This window comes from Bos indicus, chromosome 15 (assembly GCF_029378745.1).
Source record: "Bos indicus isolate NIAB-ARS_2022 breed Sahiwal x Tharparkar chromosome 15, NIAB-ARS_B.indTharparkar_mat_pri_1.0, whole genome shotgun sequence".
NCBI classification, from domain to species: domain Eukaryota; kingdom Metazoa; phylum Chordata; class Mammalia; order Artiodactyla; family Bovidae; genus Bos; species Bos indicus.
This window is the reverse complement of record NC_091774.1, coordinates 14,633,247-14,657,818: the sequence shown is the minus strand read 5'-3', so window position 1 is coordinate 14,657,818 and position 24,572 is coordinate 14,633,247. Positions and strand designations below refer to the sequence as shown.

The window sequence follows — 24,572 nt, the reverse complement described above, 5'->3', positions numbered from 1 at the left end:
GCCAAGAGGATGCAAGCTGATCTCTAAAGCCCACCCCAGGCACGCCCCAATGCGGCACAGGAGAATTCACAGATACGCTACAAAATAACCAGAGACGGGTCCAACTCCTGCGCATGCGCCCTACGCAGCCAGTAGATTTAAAAACTAACCAGTGGGGCTTCTCCAACTCCTGTGCATGGCCACTGATGCACAGTTGTGTTCTCAAGTGACCTTAGGCAGCCGGGAGCCTATTAAGGATTCATAAATAGTCTATATACACATGCATCTGATTATAACAGGCTGAATTATGGGAAGGACAACCTGTTGTTACCTAACTCGCAACTGTCAATCAAAACTGTCAATCCACGCTCACCTAAATGAATATGTAAAAGCCGCGACTTTAACAACCTCCCCCACCCCGCCCCCACCTCATCACTCTGGTCCCAGTACCTCTCTTGGCTTGGCCCACCTCTCTCTTGACGTTCTTTTTCTGCTCTTTCTATTCTTCCTTCAATAAACTTGTTTCGGCCATGGGTAAGACCTCAGCTTCTCCTCTGTGTCTTTACCAAGGCCCACCGAGGGAGGGTCCTCTTCGACCTCCCCAAATCCATGAACAGAAGCTTCCTTAGGTTGAGTAACTTGTCCAAGATCACACAGTAGCAGAACTGAAACCCGATCCTGAGTCAAAAACTTAGGCTTTCTGATCACATGATACAAGGGTTTCTTGCTGCTTCGTTTCTCTGCCAACCCATTCTCAGAATCCAGACATTTCCCAGATTCCCTTCTTTTCTTCTTTCTGGTATGAGCCCCCTTTAGATCTTTAGAGTAGGTGAGTTTGGAGGTGAACAGAGGAAATAGGGGCATTGTTTTTATATTAGGCCAAGTGTTCGACGCTCGGTAGTGTCTGAATCTTTGTGATCGCATGGACTGCAGCCCATCAGACTCCTCTGTCCATGGAATTCTCTAGGCAAGAATACTGGACTGAGTTGCCATTCCCTTCTCCAGGGGAACTTCCCAACCCACCGATTGAACCGGGGTCTCCCGAGTTGCAGGCACATTCTTTATCATCTGAGCCACCTGGGAAGGCCCATATGAGTCCAAAGAATACCACAAATGTAGCAGGGAAGAACAAATCTAACTCCATGTTAGCTCTGCTCCTTTTTCCTTTAAACTTTGTGCTCTGTTGGCTGTGCTTAGTCATGATGGCTCTGCACCTTCTGTAAAAGAATGTTGCCTAGAGCCTGAAATATACAAGATATCCCATTTTCCGGATGCTGATCTTTAAGAGTCCATTCATATAGAGATAAAAAATTGCAGAACAGAGAATAACATCTATCTTGTTAGAGGTTTTCAGGAACATTGTCACCTGACCTACCTGGACAGTTGCAAAAACAAAGAATTGGGACACTGAGACATTTGCCATAACTGACCACTCCCTCCCTCACCTTGCCTTTAGAAGTGCTTTGCTGAAAGCCTCCTGGGGTTTTGGAGTGTGGGGGCATGAGCCGCCTGTCTCCTTGGCCCTGCAATAAATCTTTCTCTGCTCCAAGCTCTGACGTTTTGTGTTGCTCGGACTCACCGTGTGTCAGGCACATGGATTCGCGTTCAGTAACAGGAACACACCTGCTGGGTTTACCATTCACTGGAGGGAGGATGAAAACACATCATGAGGGACAACCCAGTGTCCCAGCAGAACTGTAGTAGAATATTACAGGATTGGGGCTTTGATTAGGTGACTTAGGGAGGGTCTAAGGAAGAGAGGATTTGTTCTAGGTTGTAAGCTATCAGAAAGTGAGGTCGATTCTATCACTGAGTAAAGAACTATTTGTCGTGCATTCAGCAAAAGACGGGAAATTTTCCTATTTTGTGAGTTGCACAGTGACCTTGTTTGTGTCAGTTTGTAGACAAAATTATGAAGTGGCCTTCTTTTGTCTCATTTTATCATGGTCTCAGAGCAATACTGTCTGAGCTTCGTATTCTGTAAAATTGTTTAAGTCCAACAGAAAAGAAAATAGCCTGACTGTGAGTTTCATATCAGTTCTGGACATCAGGAAATGCTTTTGTCTTTCTCAGTATGGATCACGAAGTTTTTACAATGTTTCACTGCAACTTTACATGAAGCTCAAAGAATTGAGCTTTACATGAAGCTCAATTTTTCGAAGATAAAAATAATTGGCATAGGTTCAGTTCAGTTCAGTCGCTCGGTCGTGTCTGACTCTTTGCGACCCCATGGACTGCAGCGTGCCAGTCCTCCCTGTCCATCACCAATTCCTGGAGTTTACTCAAACTCATGTCCATCCAGTCGGTGATGCCATCCAGCCATCTCATCCTCTGTTGTCCCCTTCTTCCGCCTTCAATCTTTCCCAGCATCAGGGTCTTTTCCAATGAGTCAGTTCTTCGCATCAGGTGGGCAAAGTATTGGAGTTTCAGCTCCAACATCAATCCTTCCAATGAATATTCAGAACTGATTTCCTTTAGGATTGACTGGTTGGATTTCCTTGCAGTCCAGGGGACTCTCAAGAGTCTTCTCCAACACCACAGTTCAAAAGCATCAATTCTTTGGCGCTCAGCCTTCTTTATGGTCCACTCTCACATCCATACATGACTACTGGAAAACCACAGCTTTGACTAGATGGACCTTTGTTGGGAAAGTAATGTCTCTGCTTTTTAATATGCTGTCTAGGTTGGTCATAGCTTTTCTTCCAAGGAGTAAGTGTCTTTTAATTTCATGGTCCTGTCACCATCTGCGGTGATTTTGGAGCCCAAGAAAATAAAGTCTGTCACTGTTTTCATTGTTTCCCCGTCTATTTGCCATGAAGTGATGGTACGGAATGATATGATCTTAGTTTTTTGAATGTTGAGTTTTAAGCCAGCTTTTTCACTCTTCTCTTTCACTTTCATCAAGAGGCTCTTTAGTTCATCCTTTCTACCATAAGGGTGGTGTCATCTGAATATCTGAGGTTATTGATATTTCTCCCTGCAATCTTGATTCCAGCCTGTGCTTCATCCAGCCCAGCATTTCTCATGATGTAGTCTGCATATAGGTTAAATAAGCAGGGTGACAGTGTACAGCCTTTATGTACTCCTTTTCCAATTTGGAGCCAGTCTGTTGTTCCATGTCCAATTCTAACTGTTGCTTCTTGTCCTGCATACAGATTTCTCAGGAAGGTAAGGTGGTCTGGTATTTAAGAATTTTCCATCTCTTTAAGAATTTCCATAGTTTGTTGTGATCCACACAGTCAAAGGCTTTGGTGTAATCAATAAAGCAGAAGTAGATGTTTTTCTGGAACTCTCTTGCTTTTTCCATGATCCAGCAGATGTTGGCATTTGATGTCTGGTTTCTCTACCTTTTCTAAATCCAGCTTGAACATCTGGAAGTTCTTGGTTCACATACTGTTGAAGCATAGGTTGGAGAATTTTGAGCATTACTTTGCGAGTGTGTGAGATGAGAGCAATTGTGTGGTAGTTTGAACATCCTTTGGCATTGTGTTTCTTTGCAATTGAAATGAAAACCTTTGCAGTCCTGTGGCCACTGCTGAGTTTTCCAAATCTGCTGGCATACTGAGGGCAGCACTTTCACAGCATCATCTTTTGGCTCAACTGGAATCCCATCATCTCCACTAGCTTTGTTCATAGTGATGCTTCCTAAGGTCCCCTTGACTTCACATTCCAGGATATCTAGTTCTAGTTGAGTGACCACACCATCATGGTCATCTGGGTCATGAAGATCTTTTTTGTACAGTTCTTCTGTGTATTCTTTCTACCTTTTCTTAATATCTTCTGCTTCTGTTAGGTCCATACCATTTCTGTCCTTTTTTGTGCCCATCTTTGCATGAAATGTTCCCTTGAAATCTCTAATTTTCTTGAAGAGATATCTAGTCTTTCCCATCCTATTGTTTTCCTCTATTTTTGGCATTGATCACTGAGGAAGGCTTTCTTATCTCTCCTTGCTGTTCTTTGGAATTCTGCATTCAAATGGGGATATCTTTCATTTTCTCCTTTGCCTTTAGCTTCTCTTCTTTTCACAGCTATTTGTAAGGCCTCCTCAGACAATCATTTTGCCTTTTTGCATTTCTTTTCCTTGGAGATGGTCTTAATCACTGCCTCCTGTACTATGTCAGAAACCTCTGTCCACAGTTCTTCAGGCACTCTATCAGATCTAATCCCTTGAATCTATTTCTCACTTCCACTGTATAATCATAAGGGATTTGATTTAGGTCATATCTGAACGGTTTAGTGGTTTTCCCTACTTTCCTTAATTTAAGGCTGAATTTGGCAATAAGGAGTTCATGATCGGAGCCATAGTCAGCTCCCGGTCTTGTTTTTGCTGACTGTATAGAGCTTCTCCATCTTTGGCTGCAAAGAATATAATCAATCTGATTTTGGTGTTGACCATCTGGTGATGTCCATGCGTAGAGTCATCTCCTTTGTTGTTGGAAGAGAGTGTTTGCTATGACTGGGGCATTCTCTTGGCAAAACTCAGTTAGCCTTTGCTCGGTTTCATTTTGTACTCCAAGGCCAAACTTGCCTGTTAGTCCAATTATCTCTTGACTTCCTACTTTGCATTCCAGTCCCCTATGATGAAAAGGACATCTTTTTTGGGTGTTAGTTCTAGAAGGTCTTGTAGGTCTTCATAGAACCATTCAACTTCAGCTTTTTTGATGTTATTGCTTGGGGCAAAACTTTGGCTTATTGTGGTATTGAATGGTTTGCCTTGGAAACAAACAGAGATCATCTGTTGTTTTTGCGATTGCATCCAAGTACTGCTTTTCAGACTCTTCTTGACTGTGATGGCTACTCCATGTCTTCTAAGGGATTCTTGCTCACAATAGTAGATACAATATAGTTACAGAAAAATCAATAAATAGAAAAGAAAACCTTGTAACAGATGGGTAAATTAGATGGAAGTCAAATGTGGGCTACCTAATTTAGAACCACTTAAACCATGTATTTCTCAGTTTCCCATCAAATTCCAAACCTTCTAAGTTGAATAAATCAACTATAAAGGGGAAAAAAAAAAGTGGCTTTAAAACAACAACAAACCAAATTCAAATTCTTGTTTCAAAGGAGAAAGACTTGAAAGGCTCAGAGGGAATTTGGGGCATCAAGTAATTCATATAAAACACAATTTTGATGAGCTAAGTGTAAATGAATCAGAAACATATGGATTACATTTCTTTTAAACATGGGTTTACAAATTAAGGGAAAAAGTGGTTGGTGAAACTCTTTCTGGTTTTGCCCAAACCCTAAATGTTCAAGAAACAGCTTGAGATGTTCCATGAACCCAAATGTGGCAATATTCAACCATTCCTGCTGTAAACTATTGTGCAAGCTGAGAGTTTTGATTTTTATGCCAAGCATGGGACTTTCTGAAGTCTTCTCTTTTTCAGAAGCATCCATTCTATTTTCTTATGTAATTAGGTGTTTCTGTTCAAGAAAACAGAATTCATGCACACACACATGTGATAATTAGGCCCCTTGGTTCTCCATTAAGGACTAGATTTCAAATCTGGGTTTATTTTTGTGTATATTCAACCTACTTATTGATGTTTTGTTCTCCTGAGGGGTTACTTAGGTTGTTCAAAGAGTAACATATAGTAACATATGTATCTCTGGAACCTGAGTTTCTTAAAGTACTTGTTCACAAATGAGCTAGAGTTCATGGCCTTAAACATGGGCTGTGATAGAATTGCCATCTTGTCACCTGATGGTGCTCCCTTTGTGGTGAAGAGCAGCAAAGTCAAGACTCCAACACTGAATGAAGACGGCTCTGTTCGCAAGAGAATGACATCCCCAGTCTAAGCAAGTGGAAACCCACAGGCCACCCCTGTGAATTATTTCTGTGCAACATGAAATTTAACTTCACAACCAGTGTCTCATATTCTGATATCTTGAACCCAAAAAGCGAACATAGAAATCATCTTCTGTGGCCCATATCTGTCTTGCTTCAGTTTTGCCATCTCAAAATGTAAAATGTGGTTAACTCTAGGACCTCCCTCAAACTCCCCTTGAAAGGATTAATCCTTTTAATTCTGTAAAAACTCAGCATGGTGCCTGGCACAGAGTAGGTACACAAGACATGTTGGTGATTCTGATGCCCATTGTTAACAAGTTCTACTCATCTCTCTTCTTTGTGTCTCACTGGTGGGAGAATAATAGAGAACAAGGATAATACACTTTTATGAGAAAAATGTCTCCATTTAGGCGCCTATCTAGCCTTGCCAACTGACTGCAAATGACTACAAAGCATATGCTAATGTAAAGTGGCATCAAAGACGGTTTCCTCCTGGATATGCTAAAAAGCACAGGCACCCTCAATGGTGGCCAAACAAAAAGAAATGTGAATGGCTGATAAAAATCACAAAAACAGCAGCCTCATTCCCATTCATCTCCCATAGCTTATGCCTCTGCCCTTTGCACCTGTCCCAGTGGTGACTCAACCGGGGCTCCATGGGAGCTAGGATGGGGCCAGGACAAGACCCTCAGGGGATATCTCCTTGCCTTTTAATGAGAGCTGAAAATCCAGAAATTCAGCCTCTGCCTGCTATCAGTCAACAGATTAGTAGTGTTGATGGCAACGATGAACGTGTACCCAGTGAGCCAATCTTAGATTATCTGTTTTTCTCATCTACTGCCCTTATTTCCAAGCTGTATTGTTTATGAAGATCATCGAAAGGGAGGGAGTGGGTAGGAGGAATGGAGTTTTCAAAACTGTGATTTATGGTAGAAATTAGTTGTGTCATTTAGCCATCTGGTCAGTGGTTCCCCTGTACCTTAGGGCAGCACTCAAGTTCACCTGTAAGTTTATTTCTCACTACTCCTTATTTGAGTCAAACACATTTATTTCTCACTATTTCTTCTCACATGCTCTGGACTCTAAAATTAATTCCATTTTGTCATGTCTTAAAAAAAAGATTGTTATATTATGATTTATACTTTTCACTATAAATTAAATATTTCATAATACAGTCTCAAACTAACCAACAAATACACACATTAGGCTATACCTCTTGGTCTCCAGCCACCCTCCCGACCCAGGGATCAAATCTGTAACTCCTGCATTGTAGGCGGCTTCTTTACCATCTGAACCACCAGGGAAGCTCCCCAAAAAACCAACTCTTTGGGACCCCATGGACTGTAGCCCATCAGGCTCCTCTGTTCATGGTATTTCCCAGGCAAGAATACTGGAGTGGGTTGCCATTTCCTTCTCAAGGGAATCTTCCCAACCCAGGGATCAAACCTATGTTTCTCTCATTGGCAGACAGAATCTTTACCACTGAGCCACCTGGGGAGCCCTTTATACCTTTATTATAATGCAAATCAAATCTGAATCAAGTACTTATTTGTTGCTAAGTTACTTCAGTTGTGTCAGATTCTTTGCCACCCTATGGACCGTAGCCTGCCAGGTTCCTCTGTCCCTGGGATTCTCCAGGCAAGAATACTGGAGTGGGTTGCCATGCGTGCCTCCAGGCGATCTTCCTGACCCAGGGATTGAACCCACATCTCTTATGTCTCCTGAATTGGCAGGCAGGTTCTTTACCACTAGTGCTACTTGGAAAGTGCCTATTATGCTGCAAATCAAGTCTGAATCAAGTACTTGTTTAAAATGCTTTGAAGTCCTCCCCATTGCTTTTCAGACAATGCAAATTCTGATTTGCAAATGCCTCTGGTCTCTGATCTCTGGCCTCCTAGCCTTTCATTCCCTATCTGTGTATACATGACCTCCCTCAGCAAGCCTAATATGTTGTATTACTTTGAGTCTTGGAATATGCTGGTTCTTCTGGTTGGACAGTCCCCTGTTCTTCCTTCCATCTCCTTCTTCACTTTCAGATCTTCAGTAGCTATAACTTGCTCTCTGAAATCATTTCTGGTAGTTCCCACATCACAGTATTTAATCATATATATTACAATTGCCTGTTTGACACCTCCAGAAGGCTCTAAGCTCCTTAAGGACATAGACAGGGTTGTCTTGTTTATGGCTGTAGCCCCATTGTGAATTAGTAAATATTTACTGAAGAATTACAGCCCTTATTACACCTGGGTTTCTGCTCACTGCAAAGCTCCTTGAGGATAAATTTGTCCTTATTTTATTTTCTGTGTACCTTAGCTCTATCAACCTGGAGATGGTTAATTTTCCTCTTTCTTCTTTAATTCGGCCAAACAGTTTGAAGGGAATCAAGAAATCTGGAGAAGGGGTTTTGGTCTTAGGAGGAAGGAAGGGTTTGGATCAGTTGTTGAATGTATGAGTTTGAGAATACAGAAGGGACGAGCAGATACTTAGGTAGTATGTGAGCGAGAACGACCTTGCCTTTAAGGTGAAAGTGAAAGTGAAGTCGCTCAGTCGTGTCCAACTCTTTGTGACCCCGTGGACTGTAGCCCACCAGGTTCCTCCGTCCATGGGATTCTCCAGGCAAGAATACTAGAGTGGGTTGCTATTTCCTTCTTCAGGGGAATCTTCCCGACCCAGGGATCGAACCCAGGTCTCCCGCATTGTAGGCAGACACTTTAACCTCTGAGCCACCAGGGAAGCCCAAGCCTTTAAGGTAAAGCCACTTAAATGTGAGGAAATGGGAAATACACTTTCAGTTTCCTTAAAAAAAAAAAAAAAAAAGAAAGAAAGAAAGAAATCTATTCTGAGATACTTTATTTTGGAAGCCAAATTTTAAGTTTTGGAACTCCACACTGGCTTTTAAAGCTGCTTTGAAAACTCTTTTATCTCTAAAATCAGTTTGGATTTGAGTTGATTAAAGTTTTGTCCCTATTTTCTGCCCCTCGGCACTGTGGAACAACACTGGTTTCTTTTTCCTGATTCCAAGGCCTATGTGGTGGTTCTGAACATTCCTGGGCTGGGCAGGGCTAATCAGCCCAGGTGCTGTGGATTCCAACTGTCCAGCACCTGGTAAATCAAGTTTTTTTTTTTTTTTTGCCCTGTAGCACTTTATGTATGGAATTAATCTCTCTTACAGTCAAGACACCCTGGTTGCTGTGCCATAGAGGGACACAGATACAAGGGCAGCAAGTAGAAATGGAAACTGATGAATTCCCTCTGTTGGGCCAACAGGTATGCACGGTAGGAATTAGGAGAACATTTTACCGCATCAGCCAGCATCTGCTGCTGGAGGAGAAGCTGCTGTTTCTGCTCCATGATCTGCCTCTGCAGAGTCTGTTTCTTTCCCATCAATTGCTGATTCAACAGTGATTGCTGGGAGTTCATGTAACCACTTCCAGTGTTTGGATTTGAGCAGGGGTTGGGACTTGGACTGGGGCCCGCGTTCTGGCCTACCACAGAGTGTTGATCCTGAAAAAGAGAAAGGGAGGGGGGCGGAAAGCTACTGTGAATTAAAAGAAAAAAAGTCACGCCGAGATCATAAGCTTAGATTCCAAACATTTTTCAGCTTGTTAAGATCAAACAAGGTTAATGGGTTGGAGATCAGAGAATCGCTTTTTAAATGTAGGAGAAATAATTGCATGTCACAGCAACGAAAGCAGCTGGGTTAATGACATTAGGGAACTGGAAAAGCTCTCATATGACTCTGATGGGGGAACCTCCACATTCCAGAAGGTGTTTATGGAACCTCAAAGAAAATTATCGTAAAAACGTACAGCAAACCTCTCAATTGCTCAGGAACAAACACATCATAAAGTAACAAGTTCTTCCTTTTCCCTAAAGTTAGCCCATATCATGGCTGATCCTACAATAAACATCATTTCAATTCATGCATTTAAATGTTGGATAACCATTTTGGACAGAAGGGGCCTGGCTTTCTGTGATAAGGAGAACCTGTGAGTTTCTGTTTCACAAACACTGAAAGTTGTTAGGGATTTCACCCTTCAGGGGTTTGTCTCCCTGGTGGCTCAGATGATAAAGAATCTGCCTGCAATGAAGGAGACCCAGGTTCAGTCCCTGGGTCGGGAAGATCCCATGGAGGAGGACATAACAACCCACTCCAGTATTCTTGCCTGGAGAATTTCATGGATAGAGGAACCTGGAGGGTTAATGTCCAGATCTGTTAATTTTCCTCCCTGATCAATAAGACAGGAACTGCAGCACACTAAATGAAAAGAACAATTAGAAGTTATTGGTCAAAGACTCACAGTTGCATATTAAATAGTATTGGTGAACTGCCATTCTGATTTGAGGTATCTATCAATCTTTCAGCATTGACAGGTCAGGACATGCCAGGGCACAAAGCTAAACCCAGCCAGAGATTCTACTAATTCCCAATGGTGTGTGTGTATAGGATTGAGCTATATACTGTTGGGGTTACAAGAAAACTAGAAAACATAGTCCTCATTTTGGAGAACTTACCAGGAAGAAATGACATGTTTACACATCAAATACAAGAAAATATAAACTCAAGTTTAGACAAATTATACAAGTACTAAATCAAAGGATCTGCCTTGCTCCAGAAACTCTGAGGCTGCAGATCAGGTACCTACTCAGGCGATTCTAATGCTCATGGGTCCAGAGAATGCTCTTTGAGAAACACTAGTTATATGGGAGCAATAAAATTCAACTTTCATTCCCACCTGGACTGTGTGAGGTTACAAGAGATTAAAAAGATAAAGCAGCTCCCATGATGTCTGATGAGTGGTAAGCAGTAGGTAATCCATGTGTGGACTTGCCTTCTCTTTCTTTAGTTATCTGTTGAGCTTAAAAAAGAAAAAAAAAAAGCCACCAGTCCAAAACCCGGGTATGCGGTCTTGCTTCAGTAATCCCTGGGGATACAGAGTTCACCAACTGCCTCAAGGGCAAAGGGATACAAAATAATTCTAAAATGACCATGTACTAAGGTTTGTTACAGGCCAGTCACTGTGTTTATGGAGCTTCCCAAGTGGCTCAGTGGTAAAGAATCTGCCTGCCAATGCAGGAGACCTGGGTTCAATCCCTGGGTTGGAAAGATCCCCTGGAGAAGGAAATGGTAACCCACTCCAGTATTCTTGCCTGGGAAACCCCACAGACAGAGGAGCCTGAGGGGCTACAGTCCATGGGGTCACAAAGAGTCCAACACGACTGAACATGAGCACGTATACACTGTGCTTAGCGGCTTAGGTGATTTATTTCAATTCATCCTCCTCACAGAACAATGAGCAAGAACTAGTATTTTGCAGATGAGAAATCTGCCTCTGAGAGATCACTTAGCTTTAAGCAGCTGAGGAATATTAAATCAGGCCTGCCTGACTCCAGAAATCCAGTTCTCAATCACTATACTGTCTCTTAGTTGAGATAGGAAGAGATAGAGCTTCATGCTCTGGGCCAAGCCATCTCTCTGTGCAGCAAACGTGTGTTGAGCATTCCTTTCAGGGGTAACTCTCAATCAGGCACCTGGAAAGGGCATGTTTTGGGGAGAAAGGCAGAGGTGGGGGGACTGGAAGCAGCTGGTCCTCCTCACCAGTTCGTGAGAATAATTAGAGTCAACTCTGAGGTAGGAAAGCTATGATAAACCTAGACAGCATATTAAAAATAGAGACATCACTTTGCCAACAAAGGTCTGTATAGTCAAAGCTATGGTCTTTCCAGTAGTCATGTATGGATGCGAGAGTTGGAACATCAAGAAGGCTGAGTATCAAAGAACTGATGCTTTCAAATTGTGGTGCTGCAGAAGACTCTTGAGAGTCCTTTGGACAGCAAGGAGATCAAACCAGTCAAAACTAAAGGAAATCAACCTTGAATATTCACTGGAAAGACTGATGCTGAAGCTGAAGCTCCAATACTTTGGCCACATGATGTGAAGAGCCAACTCACTGGAAAAGACCCTGATGCTGGGAAAGATTGAGGGCAGGAGAAGAAGAGGGCAAAAAAGGATGATATGGTTGGATGGCATCACCGACTCAATGGACAAGTATTGGAGCAAATTCCAGGAGACGGCGAAGAACAGGGAAGCCTGGGATGCTGCAGTCCATGGGGCCGCAAGGAATCAGACATGACTGAGTGACTAGACAGCAACTGAGGTAGGAACATCCTCTGAGCATCTTAAAGGAATGGAACTATTCCTAACACATCTGTGCCCAATGTTCAGTCAGAGCTCTCAGCCTTAAATCTATTGACTCTTGGGAAAGATGGTCCTGCAAGCCACCAAGACTCTCCCTTGGAGTGTGCGTCTCTCCTGTGGATTAGGGGTTCAGCTTAGGGTCCTGCTACTTTGTTCTTTGCTGTGCTGTTTTTATCATCCAATTTAACAAAGCAATCAGTATACATTTACTATGTACTCTGTCTTAATTTCCTTGTATAAAGTGAAGGTAATTATATTTATGACCTAAGATTAAGCTGGATGAAATTTAGAACAGTTCTAGGCACTAGATAAATTATAGCAATTAATATTTTTCTTATTTCCCTATCTCTCTATTTGTGTGGAGCAGAGATGTTTTAGAAACTGTTGCTTTTGTGAAGGAGCTTGTGCTTCACACGCACTTGGACGGCATGTGTATGTTCAGCGCCCATCATTTTATAAACACCAAGGCCCTCGTGCTATGCAGGTGGCCATGCTCCCCACTATTCTTATTTTATTACTTGCACCCTTTCCCCCCATTTCTATTAGTTATCTGGCCCATGTGTGCATTTGAAGTTAAGATCTCTGGCTTAAAAAAAAAAAAAAAAGATCTTTGGCTTTATATTTTAAAGAAGACATATAGATGGCCAACAGGGACATAGAAAGATGCTCAACATCCCTCATTATTAAAGAAATCAAAACTATACTGTGGTATCACCTCACACCAGTCAAAAAGACCATCATCAAAAAATCTACTAACAATAAATGGGAGAGGATGTGGAGAAAAGGGGATCTTCCTACACTGTTGATGGGAGTGTACACTGGTACAGCCCCTGTGGAGAACAGTTCTTAAAAAGCTAAAGACAGAGTTACCATTGATCTGGAAGAGATGAAAATTCTATTTTGATGGGTGATTTTAATAATTTTATTTAGCAAATATGATTAAGTATCTATTATGATTCAGGTACTATGTTAAATGCAAATTGTACAAAGAAGAATGACCTAATTTATTGTGTATTGATTGGAAGTTAATTTTTTTACAAATCCATGAAATTAAAGGGAAATTAATATAATTAAATGACTTGGCTGTATTGTTAAGTGGAATGTGAAAGTAATTAAGAGAACTTATTGTTGTTGATTTCAGCATTGTATTCCATGAAAACTGTTTTTTTTTTTAAATTTTATTTTATTTAACTTTACAATATTGTATTGGTTTTGCCATATATCAAAATGAATCTGCCACAGGTATACATGTGTTCCCCATCCTGAACCCTCTTCCCTCCTCCCTCCCCATACCATCCCTCTGGGTCGTCCCAGTGCACCAGCCCCAAGCATCCAGTATCATGCATTGAACCTGGACTGGTGACTCGTTTCATATATGATATTGTACATATTTCAATGCCATTCTCCCAAATCATCCCACCCTCTCCCTCTCCCACAGAGTCCAAAAGACTATTGTATACATCAGTGACTCTTTTGCTGCATGAAAACTGTTTTAGTAGAAATGTTAAATTTAAAAAAATAATTTGAAAAGATACATGCACCCCAATATTCATAGTGGCACTATTTACAGTAGCCAGGACATGGAAATAGCCTCCATGTCCATTAACACTTATATGGATAAAGAAGATGTGGTATACACGCATGCACGTGTGCTATGTAGCTTCAGTCGGGTCCAATTCTTTGCAATACTTTGGGCTGTAGCCCATCAGATTCCTCTGTCCATGGGATTCTCCAGCAAGAATACTCAAGTGCCATGCCCTCCTCCAGGGGATCTTTCTGACTCAGGGATCAAACTGGCATCTCCTGTGGCTCCTGTGTTGCAGGTGGATTCTTTCCTGCTGAGCCACCTGGGAAACCCCTGCATGCATATATGTACACACACACACACACACACACACACACACACACACACACACAGTGGAATATTACTCAGCCATAAAAAAGAATAGAATTATGCCATTTACAGCAACATGGATAGAGCTAGAGATTATCATACTAAGTGAAGTAAATCAGACAAAGACAAACATATGATACACTTATATGTGGAATCTAAAAAAATGATACAAATGAACTTATTTACAAAACAGAAACACATTCTCAGACATAGAAAAAAAACTTATAGTTACCAAAGGGGACAGGAGTATGGAGAAAGAGATAAATTAGAAATTCGGGATTAGCAGATACTACTATACATAAAATAGATAAACAACAAGGTCATACTATAGCATAGGAAACTATAATCAATGTCTTGTAATGAATTATAATGGTTTCTATAATATCTTGTATATCAGATCAGATCAGATCAGTCGCTCAGTCGTGTCCAACTCTTTGCGCATACATAAAACTGAATATGTATGTACATAAAACTGAATATATATATAAATGTGTGTGTGTGTGTGTGTGTCTGTGTGTTAGTCGCTCAGTTGGTGTCTGACTCTTTTCGACCACCATGGACTATAGTCTGCCAGACTATTCTGTCCATGGAATTCTCCAGGCAAGAGTACTGGAGTGAGTTGCCATTCCCTTCTCCAGGGGATCTTCCTGACCCAGGGACCGAACTGGCAGATTCTTTACCATCTGAGCACCAGGGAAGCCCATATGGGTATATATGGGTTTATATATATAAATATATATATATAAACTGAATCACTTTGCTGCACACCCGGAAACAAACGCAACATTGTAAATCAACTATAGTTCAATTAAAAAAAGATCTCTGGGACTTCCCTGGTGGTCTGGTGGTTAAGATGCCGCAGTCCCAATGCAGGGAGCATTGATGAACTATCTCATGTGCTGCACAGCATGGCCAACCAAGGAAAAAAACCTCTCTGACTTACATTTTAGCTGGGAATCTATGATACATACATCACAAACACCACATATATACTGAAATTTACTGCAGTAAAAAGCAATGTGTAATAATTTGCATTAGGTGGTATGATACTACTGCCTTAGGATTAAAGTCCAGATCTCCTTATGCCCAGCCTTGTCATCTGTGCATCCATCTGTCCATCCATCAATGAATTTGAAAAATTTTACTGAGTATCTCCTATGTGCGAGGCAGTCTTCTATGTTCTGAAGATTAAGAATGTATTTAGGGGAAAAACAAAGAGAAAGGAAAGTGGTGGACTGAACGCTTGATGTTGGCAGAATTGGTGATCACCATCAAAATAATTTCCAGTGAAATCTGGAAAACCACCCTCTGCTAAGATTTATAAAAGATCTGCATGCCAAGAAAATGTAACTCTGTTTCTTTCTCTCTCTAATCAAACAGATGGACTATGCCAAATTTAGTTTCATTCCTTTACAATACTAAAAGATATAAAAATAAGGATAAGCTCTCTTTTGGAATTTTGTAGATTTTTAAACCTTGTAGTCTCTAGCCCACGGGCCTTACCATGTATTCTACCACACACGTTCTTTCTGCTCATGATGGAAGTAATATTTGGCTGCCGCTACATTTTTTTGCCCTTATGTTAGCTATGAAACACCAAACACCTCCTTACACAGGCTTGCTGTCATTGCCAAGATGTTGTGCAAACTTTAGTACATAAAATATTTTGAAAGAAAAATATGCTCCCATCCGTTGGCTCTGATTTCCATACTCAGCCTCACTCTTTGCCTTACACTTAGCCCATGAAGAACTTGACTTAATAGAAACCACGTGTTTCTCCTTCAACACTCATTTTCTCCTCAAAAGCTTGAAGACCGTGGTAAAAGGGCACAATCTCAGCCTGTACGTGACAGTGTGTGTGAGTGTGTGTGTGAGACTGTGAATGAATTAAGCTATTTCTATTAATGTTGTCTTTTATATGGTAGAAAACTTATTTTCTAGAGACTAGTGCAAATTATGAACTTGAATGATCTTTCATTTTGTGTGTGTGTGTGTGTTTTTTTTTTCTGTTTTTCCGATAGATTATGGTGTTTGATGCTAACATAGAAAACAGGCTTCTGATTCTATCCTCCTGGGATTTAATATAAATTTACATTTAATATGCACTTACAGTTTTCCACATCTGATTGTGTGTGTGTATATGTCTGTGATATGTATTTAAGATTTTGAATTTCTTTTACAGCATTGGCTAAGCAACTGAGTTAGGATTGTATGCCAAGTACTTAAATATGGTTAAAGATTCTGAATTTTTATTTCAGTCCTGCACAGGACTGCTAGACCAATGAAAGCATTTCTGTATCTTTTTAATAAAATTCTGCCCATAATCAAGCTATATTTTTAGAACTGTTATCTTCCACTACTCTTATTCATTCAACAGATATTTGTTGAACATCTATTGTGCATCATGCATCTTTCAGGCCTTGGGGATCAAAAACCACTCAGCTGGTTGAAAAACCCTGAAGTTTGTCTATGTTTCCAAGTTTTCCAGCTGGACTATGGATGGGAGATTTATCTTCCAGAATGGGCTTGAGGAGATCAGATATATGATGACCAAACCTTTCAGCTGGATAAATCAAAACATGCTCACAAGTGAGTGGCAGCGTGTAAGGTTGATTTATGTTTATAGGAAACTGGATACATATTTTAATGTATGGAAAATATGGCAAATGAATACTTTCCAAATGTGTTTACTTTATTGACTTAGATCTTGTCCGTGGATCAGCACGGGAAGCATTAACTCGACAAGATCACAAACTATGTCAATGAAATCTGGCCGAAGATTAAGGAAACACCTGAACTCTTCTAAACGAGACCCTCTTTTCCTTAGAGGACAAATTACCTGTCCTTATTATCACCTAAGGACTTCCCTGGTGGCTCATTGGTAAAGAATCTCCTGCAATGCAGGAGACGCAGGAGACTTGGGCTTGATCTCTGGGTTGGAAAGACCCTCTTGAGAAGGGCATGGCAACCCACTCCAGTAATTTTACCTGGAGTATCCCACGGACAGAGGAGCCTGGAAAGCTACAGTCCATAGGGTCGCAAAGAGTCAGACACGACTGAAGCGACTGAGCACGCACGCACGCCTTATCACCTGTTTCCCTCTGAAACATTTTGAAGTCCTTTTGAAAAAAATGTCCAAATTAAAAATTAGAAGCAAACCCCACTATTTTAGTCCTAACAGCTAATTCACCAATACCCTCTTCTTTACAATTTTCAGGCATAAAATAATTAAAGGAAGAGTATGTATGAAGGAAACCCCGCAAACCTCAGTAACAGACACCAGAGTATAGACTGGGCCCCAGGTCTGACTTTGATAAAACGGCTCTGTAAGACATGGTCAATATGTGAGAGATCTTTTAAAAAAATGTTAGCTAATAAAAATGCCAGAATTTCCTCTTTCATTTGAAAGGCATGCAGGGGTTCTGTGAAGCACGATTGATTTCAGCAAAAGGTGAATGGAGTCCAATTAGACATGTCCTAGAGCAGCAAACAAAAATATCCTTGATTGTACTGAAGTACGTTGAAAAATTAAGACTCATTGAATTCAGTCAGCTTTACTGTTAAAGCAGTTTTGTGGGCTGAACAGTGACATAATAAGTTTCACAAAGCAAGCAGTTATCAGACAATCATTGTTCTCTCAATATTAAAAAAAAAAAGAAACTAATAATCTGGGCATCTGGGTAAAACGAGCTCTCTGTTGCTCTTAACTTATTTTGGAAGGGGAATATATAATGGTTTTTTTTTTCCCCCACAAAAATGAAGTAATGTAAGTTACTTAGGATCCATGAGAGTGTTTTGGCGTGGAATGACTGCCCTTTCTTTTTCTTGGCTCCTAGAGTGAAGCATCTGCAATTTGCAAAACAAATTCAAGATAAAGTACCCAGCTGGGCAAGTTTGTACAGTAGATCTCACAAACTGGTTTGCTGTTTCAATCAATCTCTTTCCCTCCCTTGTCTCTTTCCCTCTTCTTCTTTCCCTGTCTCCGTGAACTAACAGCTCAACTGTTCCTCCAGGCTATTCATCTTCTGAGCTATCTAACTTATGAAGCCATTTATTTATCTCTATGCCTGAGAAACAAGCTGCCTTAACTGTTTCAGATTCCCGACAAGACCGCAGGCCCACTTAAGATATTTATTTGGGGGCATGGAGGGTGAGGTGGCTGCGAGTGGCTAAAATAAATGAAAAGTTATTGTTTGACACAACAATAGCAGTGACAATGATAACAGAACAAAGATCAGGAAGTCATCCAGGAAACAACCTTTAAACAGAAAGAATGAAGGGATAGAACACTGCTGTCTTGGGTTTCCAATCATTTATTTCAAGGGTCATTAAACTATGACATGATCAGTCAAATCCAACTGGCTACCTTTTTTGGTAAATAAAATTTTATTGGAACATAGCCATACACATTCATTTATATATTGTCTGCAGCTGGTTCCACACTGTGACACAGTTGAATAGTTGTGACAGAGGCCTTATGACCCACAAGCCTAAAATATTTGCTATCTGGCCCTCTATGGAAAAAATGTGCTGACCTTTGCTCTATTTGGCTGTACTATCCAAGTCATGCTAAGTATTTTGGTCTTTTACATTAAACTGATAAAATGCCTTAGAGAAAAGTACCCAGCAATTTTGGTAGCAACAGGCAAGCTGGGAATTAAGAAATATCTATCATGAGGTCACCAACTCATAGCATCACTGACTCAAAGGACATGACTTTGAGCAAACTCTGTGAGATGGTGAAGGAGGGGAAACCTGGTGTGTTTCAGTCCATGGGGTTGCAAAGAGTTGGACTCAACTCAGCAACTGAATGAGAACAACAACAATCATGAGATCTGTTTACAACAGCCCTCCACTCCAGCCACCATTACAAATAGTGGAAACTGAAAAGAAACTTACAGATCAACCATCCAGCTGCATTTTACAGTTGAAGACACTGTCCAGAAAGATTAAGGAATTGACTTGTAACAAAGTTACAAAACCAAGTGAAAAGATGAAAAACCATATCCAAATCCAGGAAAATACATTAAGGAGAAATGAATGGCATAAAGTCTATTTGCCGGAGAGAATGATAGCTTTTCAGATACAACTAGCTTGCTTGGGGTTGGGGGATGGGTCGGGAGATGTTGAAAGGTAGAATATGCAAACACAGAAGGATGTATTTCGATTAATATTTTTCTTTGTCCTCTGGAACTCTGAACAGTAACTGCTTTTCTCTTCTATTTGATAGGGCATTTTTCTTTGCTTTGCTCAGAACCTTCTCCCCCACCCCGCAGGGAAACCTTGATCACATGTTTACAATCTGTTTGGTTCAAATGATTAGAATGAGTTTGTGGTCACTGTAGAGTTCATTCTTCAGATGTTACCTAATTTTCAAGTCACCCGAACACTGCGTCTATTCTTAGCCTCTGGGGTGGACATTTACTTTGGGTTGGCACAGAAGAACAGTTCCATGAGCGAGGAAGCAGCATTTAGGTGGGAGAGTGGCCAGGAACAAAACGTCAGCGGGTCAGGATGGAGTGGGAAGCGTTTGGTAACTCAGGGGAAGAAATGAGAACGTTTTCTTAAAAGAGAAACTCTTCAACTTCAGAAGGCTCTTTGTAGCAGACCTGAAATTTCTGCTCTGTAACTTAGCTTTCGCTTGCTCCCCCTAGAGCAGTGGTTTCAAACTTCTCTTTGGATAACAGTGTCTGTTGAAGATTTCACAAAGCTGTGGATTCGGTCTCTACTCTCCTCCCCTCAAGTACACACACAGTCGACAATTTTGTTTATAATTTCAGGGTGCTTACAAATCTTTAAAACATCCATAGACCATCCAGAGACCTCAGGTTGAGCACTCCACCTCCCATCCCCCAAAGGTTGGCGTTTAGGAAAGAAGAGAAATGATTTCCCCCTTGGATATATTCTCTACCCTGCAAGTCTGGGTTAAAACCATTCATGGATCCTCCCCGCCTTTGGAATCAATCCTAACTCTCCCAAATAGTAGAGAAGTAAGTCCTTCTATGATCTGGCCTCTGTATCTTTCCTCCCATTTCATCTCTCAACATGCCCTTTATTTACTTTATACCATAGTGATATTAAACCACTCGAAATCCTCCAGTATCCCAGACCTCTTTCTCCTCTCCACAATTTTCTATGTGCTCACGTCCTTTCCGCCTGGGAGACTCTTCCCGTGTCCTTCCCTACCAAGTAAACATTCATTGCAGGCTCAGTGCAGATGTCCTTTTTCAGGGAATGTCCTCTGACTTCCCAAGGCTGTGCAGTGCGCTCTTCCGTGCTCCCCTAACAGCTGGTACTGATCCAATAGGTAGCATTTCTCACCCTGGATCACAATCACCTGTTTGCTTATATCTACCTCCCATTATAAATGCTTAGAATTATAAATGTCCATCACGATATTCTCAGGGTACACTGGACTCTATGCATGTTTTTGTGTAAATAAATACATGAAAAAACGAAGCTGTGCAAAGAAGCAAATGAGGACAGAACTTGCTGTCAGGCAAATGGGATGAAAACTCTGGCTCTTTTCAAAGGCCACTGGCAGGCCAGTGTAGAAGAGAAGGCAAAGGTGGAGTGAAGTTGTTACATCCAGTGTTGCTTTAATGGGTGTGCCGCCTGAGACGGGCCCAGGGCATAAAGGATGTGTTAGGAAGGAAAAGAGCTAGTGGTGAGTGATGATGGAGGTTTTGATGATGACGATGATGACAATGACAATTACTGCCTCTGTGTTGTTAGGCAGGAGGAAGGCTCACTGATGAAATACGATTTCTACTGACAGTTGCCAGTTTTGAAAGCTATATACCAGGGCATGCGTTGCAGGCGTGACATTTATTACCTCTTTAATTTCCACATTAATTCTGTTTTAATTATAATTCCAACTTTAAAGTGGAGGAGACAGGTTAAGAAATTTGATTCTTTTTTTAACATGTATGCCTTGAAATTGCAAAATACTTTGAAGGCTTAATAAAACAAGGTAAAAGGCAACAATCTAAAAAAAACCCCTCTTTTCTAAAAGCAATTTGAGTGGGTAGGCAGCAATGTGAAATAGTCATTCTGGGATCAAACAAAACTAGGTTCAAATCCAAACTCCATTTTTCTCCAAAGCTGTATGTGGATTCTAATACCTCAAAAGGTGCTGGTTAAGAACAAATGACATAAAGTAAATGAAGGGCTTCATATAGTAGCAGATGTGCTATATTAATATTTATTGGAATAAATATTAATATTTCCTCAAGTCAATTTGATATTTACTGAATATGAGTACAAATATAAACATAGTCACACAACAAGGCATGCTGCTGCTGCTGCCGAGTCGCTTCAGTCGTGTCTGACTCTGCGCAACCCCATAGACAGCAGCCCACCAGGCTCCCCCGTCCCTGGGATTCTCCAGGCAAGAGCACTGAAGTGGGTTGTCATTTCCTTCTCCAAAGCATGAAAGTGAAAAGTGAAGGTGAAGTCGCTTAGTCATGTCCGACCCTCAGTGACCCTATGGACTGCAGCCTTCCAGGGTCCTCCGTCCATGGGATTTTCCAAGCATGAGTACTGGAGTGGGGTGCCATGGCCTTCTCCAACAACAGGCATAGATCTAAATAATATACAATTTCTGATTGTCAGATAGTGAGGAGAGTGTGATCTTTGTAATAATATCAGCAATAAACCAGCAAGCATTAGTCATCCAGTGGAGAAGGAAATGGAAACCCACGCCAGTATTCTTGCATGGGGAATCCCATGGACAGAGTAGCCTGGTGGGTTGCAGTCCTCGGAGTTGCAAAGAGTTGGACATAGTGACTGAACAACAATAATCATCCAGAGATGTGCTCAGTGAGTAGAATTTAGCAACAGCTAAGTATTATCACCACTGCCTCCACCAACTAAAACAAGACTAGGAACTTGTGTTTAAGCATACTTTTATTCTTTGTTGAGTTTATTCTATAAATTGTGTCATATTACTCCCTTTTCTTCTCTCTTTGTATAATGGATAACTACATTAAGCTTATAATGCCTGTTTACAAAAACATTTATTTCAAAGCAACATACGTTAGCAACCAGTTTTATACCCTAAGGTCTTCCCTGGTGACTCAGACAGTAAAGAATCCTCCTGCAATGCAGGAGACTGGGGTTCAATCCCCGGATCAGGAAGATCCCCTGGAGGTAGACATGGCAACCCAGTCCTGTATTCTTGCCTGGAGAATCCCATGGACAGAGGAGCCTGGCGGGCTGTAGTCCCTGGGGTTGGAAAGATTTGGAAATGACTGAGCGACTAACACATACCCTAAACCTGTGCTATTCCTCTAGAAATGTTTTAGAAAGTATTGTGGTTTTGAATGGGATAAGTTATCAGCATTTCCGGTTCTTATTAAAAGTTAAGGCAATCCAGTAACAAATAGTAATGGAGAATACAGAAGGGATAACACCACAGTTCAAAAGGAGCCAAAAAATCTCTTTTAAAGGAATGGTTTTTAAATCAAAATGATGTCCAAATTATATATGAAACAAATCTGGAATTTTTAAGATTTCCAAAGATGGTTTCTATACCTTGGAAAAAATATAAGATTTTTTTCCTTTGGAAATAGAACAAAAATCAATATGGAATTTTGGCCCTAGAATTTCAAGTTAATAAAAATTTTATAAACTACTTACAGCTTTTTATGTCTTTAGATTGGAGAGATGAGAAACCTAAGAAAATTCTCACACATCTCATGACAAAAATACTATAATGATGAAAAATGCTGCTTTTGTAGTCGGAATGCCTGGGTTGAAATGTTTCCTCCATAACTTACTAATTGTTCTTGGACAAGTTATAAAAGCCTCTATGTCTCAGTTCTTAACTATTAAGGGGTGACTAATTAATAACACCTTCCTCATACTATTGCCGTGTTGGCTTAAATTAGATTATGTAGGTAAAACATGTCTCTGGGTCAGAGCAGGTATTCAAGAAAAGTTAGCACCTATTTTACACTATTGTTTTCTTTGACCATTTTAACTTCTTACACATTATAACATTCTTTCATTGATTCTTGTAGGAATTTGTTTCCTGTGACCTGTGAACCTTGTTAATTTCATAGTCCTCTCTTCTTACCTCCCTAGGCTTTACTTTCTCCAACATTAAGAAAAGAAAGTTAGGTTAAGATCTCAAATTCCATTCTAGTGCTAGAATAGTTGAAATTCCATTTGTATTGAAATCAAGGTGACAATAAATACCACCGTGATGAAATAATTTGACTCCTTTATTCCATTGAGTCTGAAATGCAGTCTAACAACAGGACATGCAGTGGTTTTGCATATAGTGAACAAATACCAGATTGATCCAAGTGAGGGTAGAGAGTGGGAAATCAGACAGGTTATCTTCTTAAGTGACTGAGGGAAATGAATTGAGCTTAGAGACAGAAATGTTGAAAGACATATTAAACTGAATAATGATCCTGTTCATATGTATCTGTGTGGAAGATACAATGTAGAACCATATATACACAGCTTTGTTAATAATATCTGTCTTTACTGAACTGATTCTGTAAAGGAATCTGTATTTTTCCTTGATTCTGTAAAATATACCTACAAAATACATTGCTAGAGGTAATTTTTGCAATCTGAATATCCATTCTGCACTAAAATATATGAAGTGTATTGACCTGCAAAGTAGCCTACAAATTCTGCTGTATCTCCTCTTATGGAAAATGACAGAACCTCTTAGTTATTGCAGGTTGTCTGTCTGTTGTTGTTAAGTCACTAAGTTGTCTCCAACTTTTTTGCTACCCTATGGACTGAAGCCCGCCAGGCTCCTCCGTCCATGGAAATTCCCAGGCAAGAATCCTGGGATGGGTTGCCATTTCCTTCTCCAGGGGATCTTCTCGACCCAGAGATTGAACTTGTATCTCCTGTATTGGCAGATGGATTCCTTACCACTGTGCCGCCAGGGAAGCCCTGCAGGTTGTCTGACAGACATGGAAATCTAAATGCAATGATACAGTACAGTGACTATTGCCATTGTTCTCAAATGTGTCCATCTACTCTAACGTGGCATGATTAGCTATTTTTGAATGTATTATTAAAATGACCACAAAGGACATTAAAAAAGGGGCCATCTGCTCTCTGTTAAATGTAGCCCTGAAGTCTCCCCTGGATTAGTGAAGCAAGCCACTAAATACTTCAGTGGGACTTCAAAAAGCTGAGTTCTCCCTAATAATCACTATGGGATGAACTTCAAAAGCTTAGAGGTTTCACTTGGCTCAATTCCCAGAAAATCAAGTTATTTACCAAATCTTATTTATGCAAACTATACAAACACATTTTGATCTGCAGAGTACTAAAATAATGTTTTAGGAAAATGATAACCTTAAATGAAAAGTCTACCACATAAGAATGGGAAAGGTCAACTTTCTCTGGTCTGATTATCTTGTCTGTCTACATTGGTCAAATCAGATACACACCTATTACCAGATCTGCTATTACTTTATGACTATGAATCTAGAAAAACATACCTAAAATTTGACTAATTATGTTGAGTAATAATACAAAGGGTATCTCACACACACACACACAGTATTTTAGCTTCTCTGTTTCTGTTGTTTGGAATTACAAGGTGGAGTAGACTAAATTATTTTTAGCTGTCAACCACTTTTTAAGACATTTTTTCATCTACAAAAGTTTCTAGTACAGTTTGGGCTCACAAGCTGACTCTTCATATTAATTCATTTGAATAGAGAATT

General features: G+C 40.5%; 1 protein-coding gene across 2 annotated transcripts in view; it reads right to left on the bottom strand.

The window, feature by feature from the left end:
- MAML2 (mastermind like transcriptional coactivator 2) overlaps nucleotides 1-24,572 on the bottom strand; it is a 402,720-nt gene that overhangs the window by 10,451 nt on the left and 367,697 nt on the right. For both annotated transcript variants that reach the window (XM_019974975.2, XM_070767568.1), the window contains exon 3: nucleotides 9,074-9,277. In XM_019974975.2, coding sequence (XP_019830534.2) covers nucleotides 9,074-9,277 — 204 coding nt within the window. The remainder of the gene's footprint in view (nucleotides 1-9,073; nucleotides 9,278-24,572) is intronic.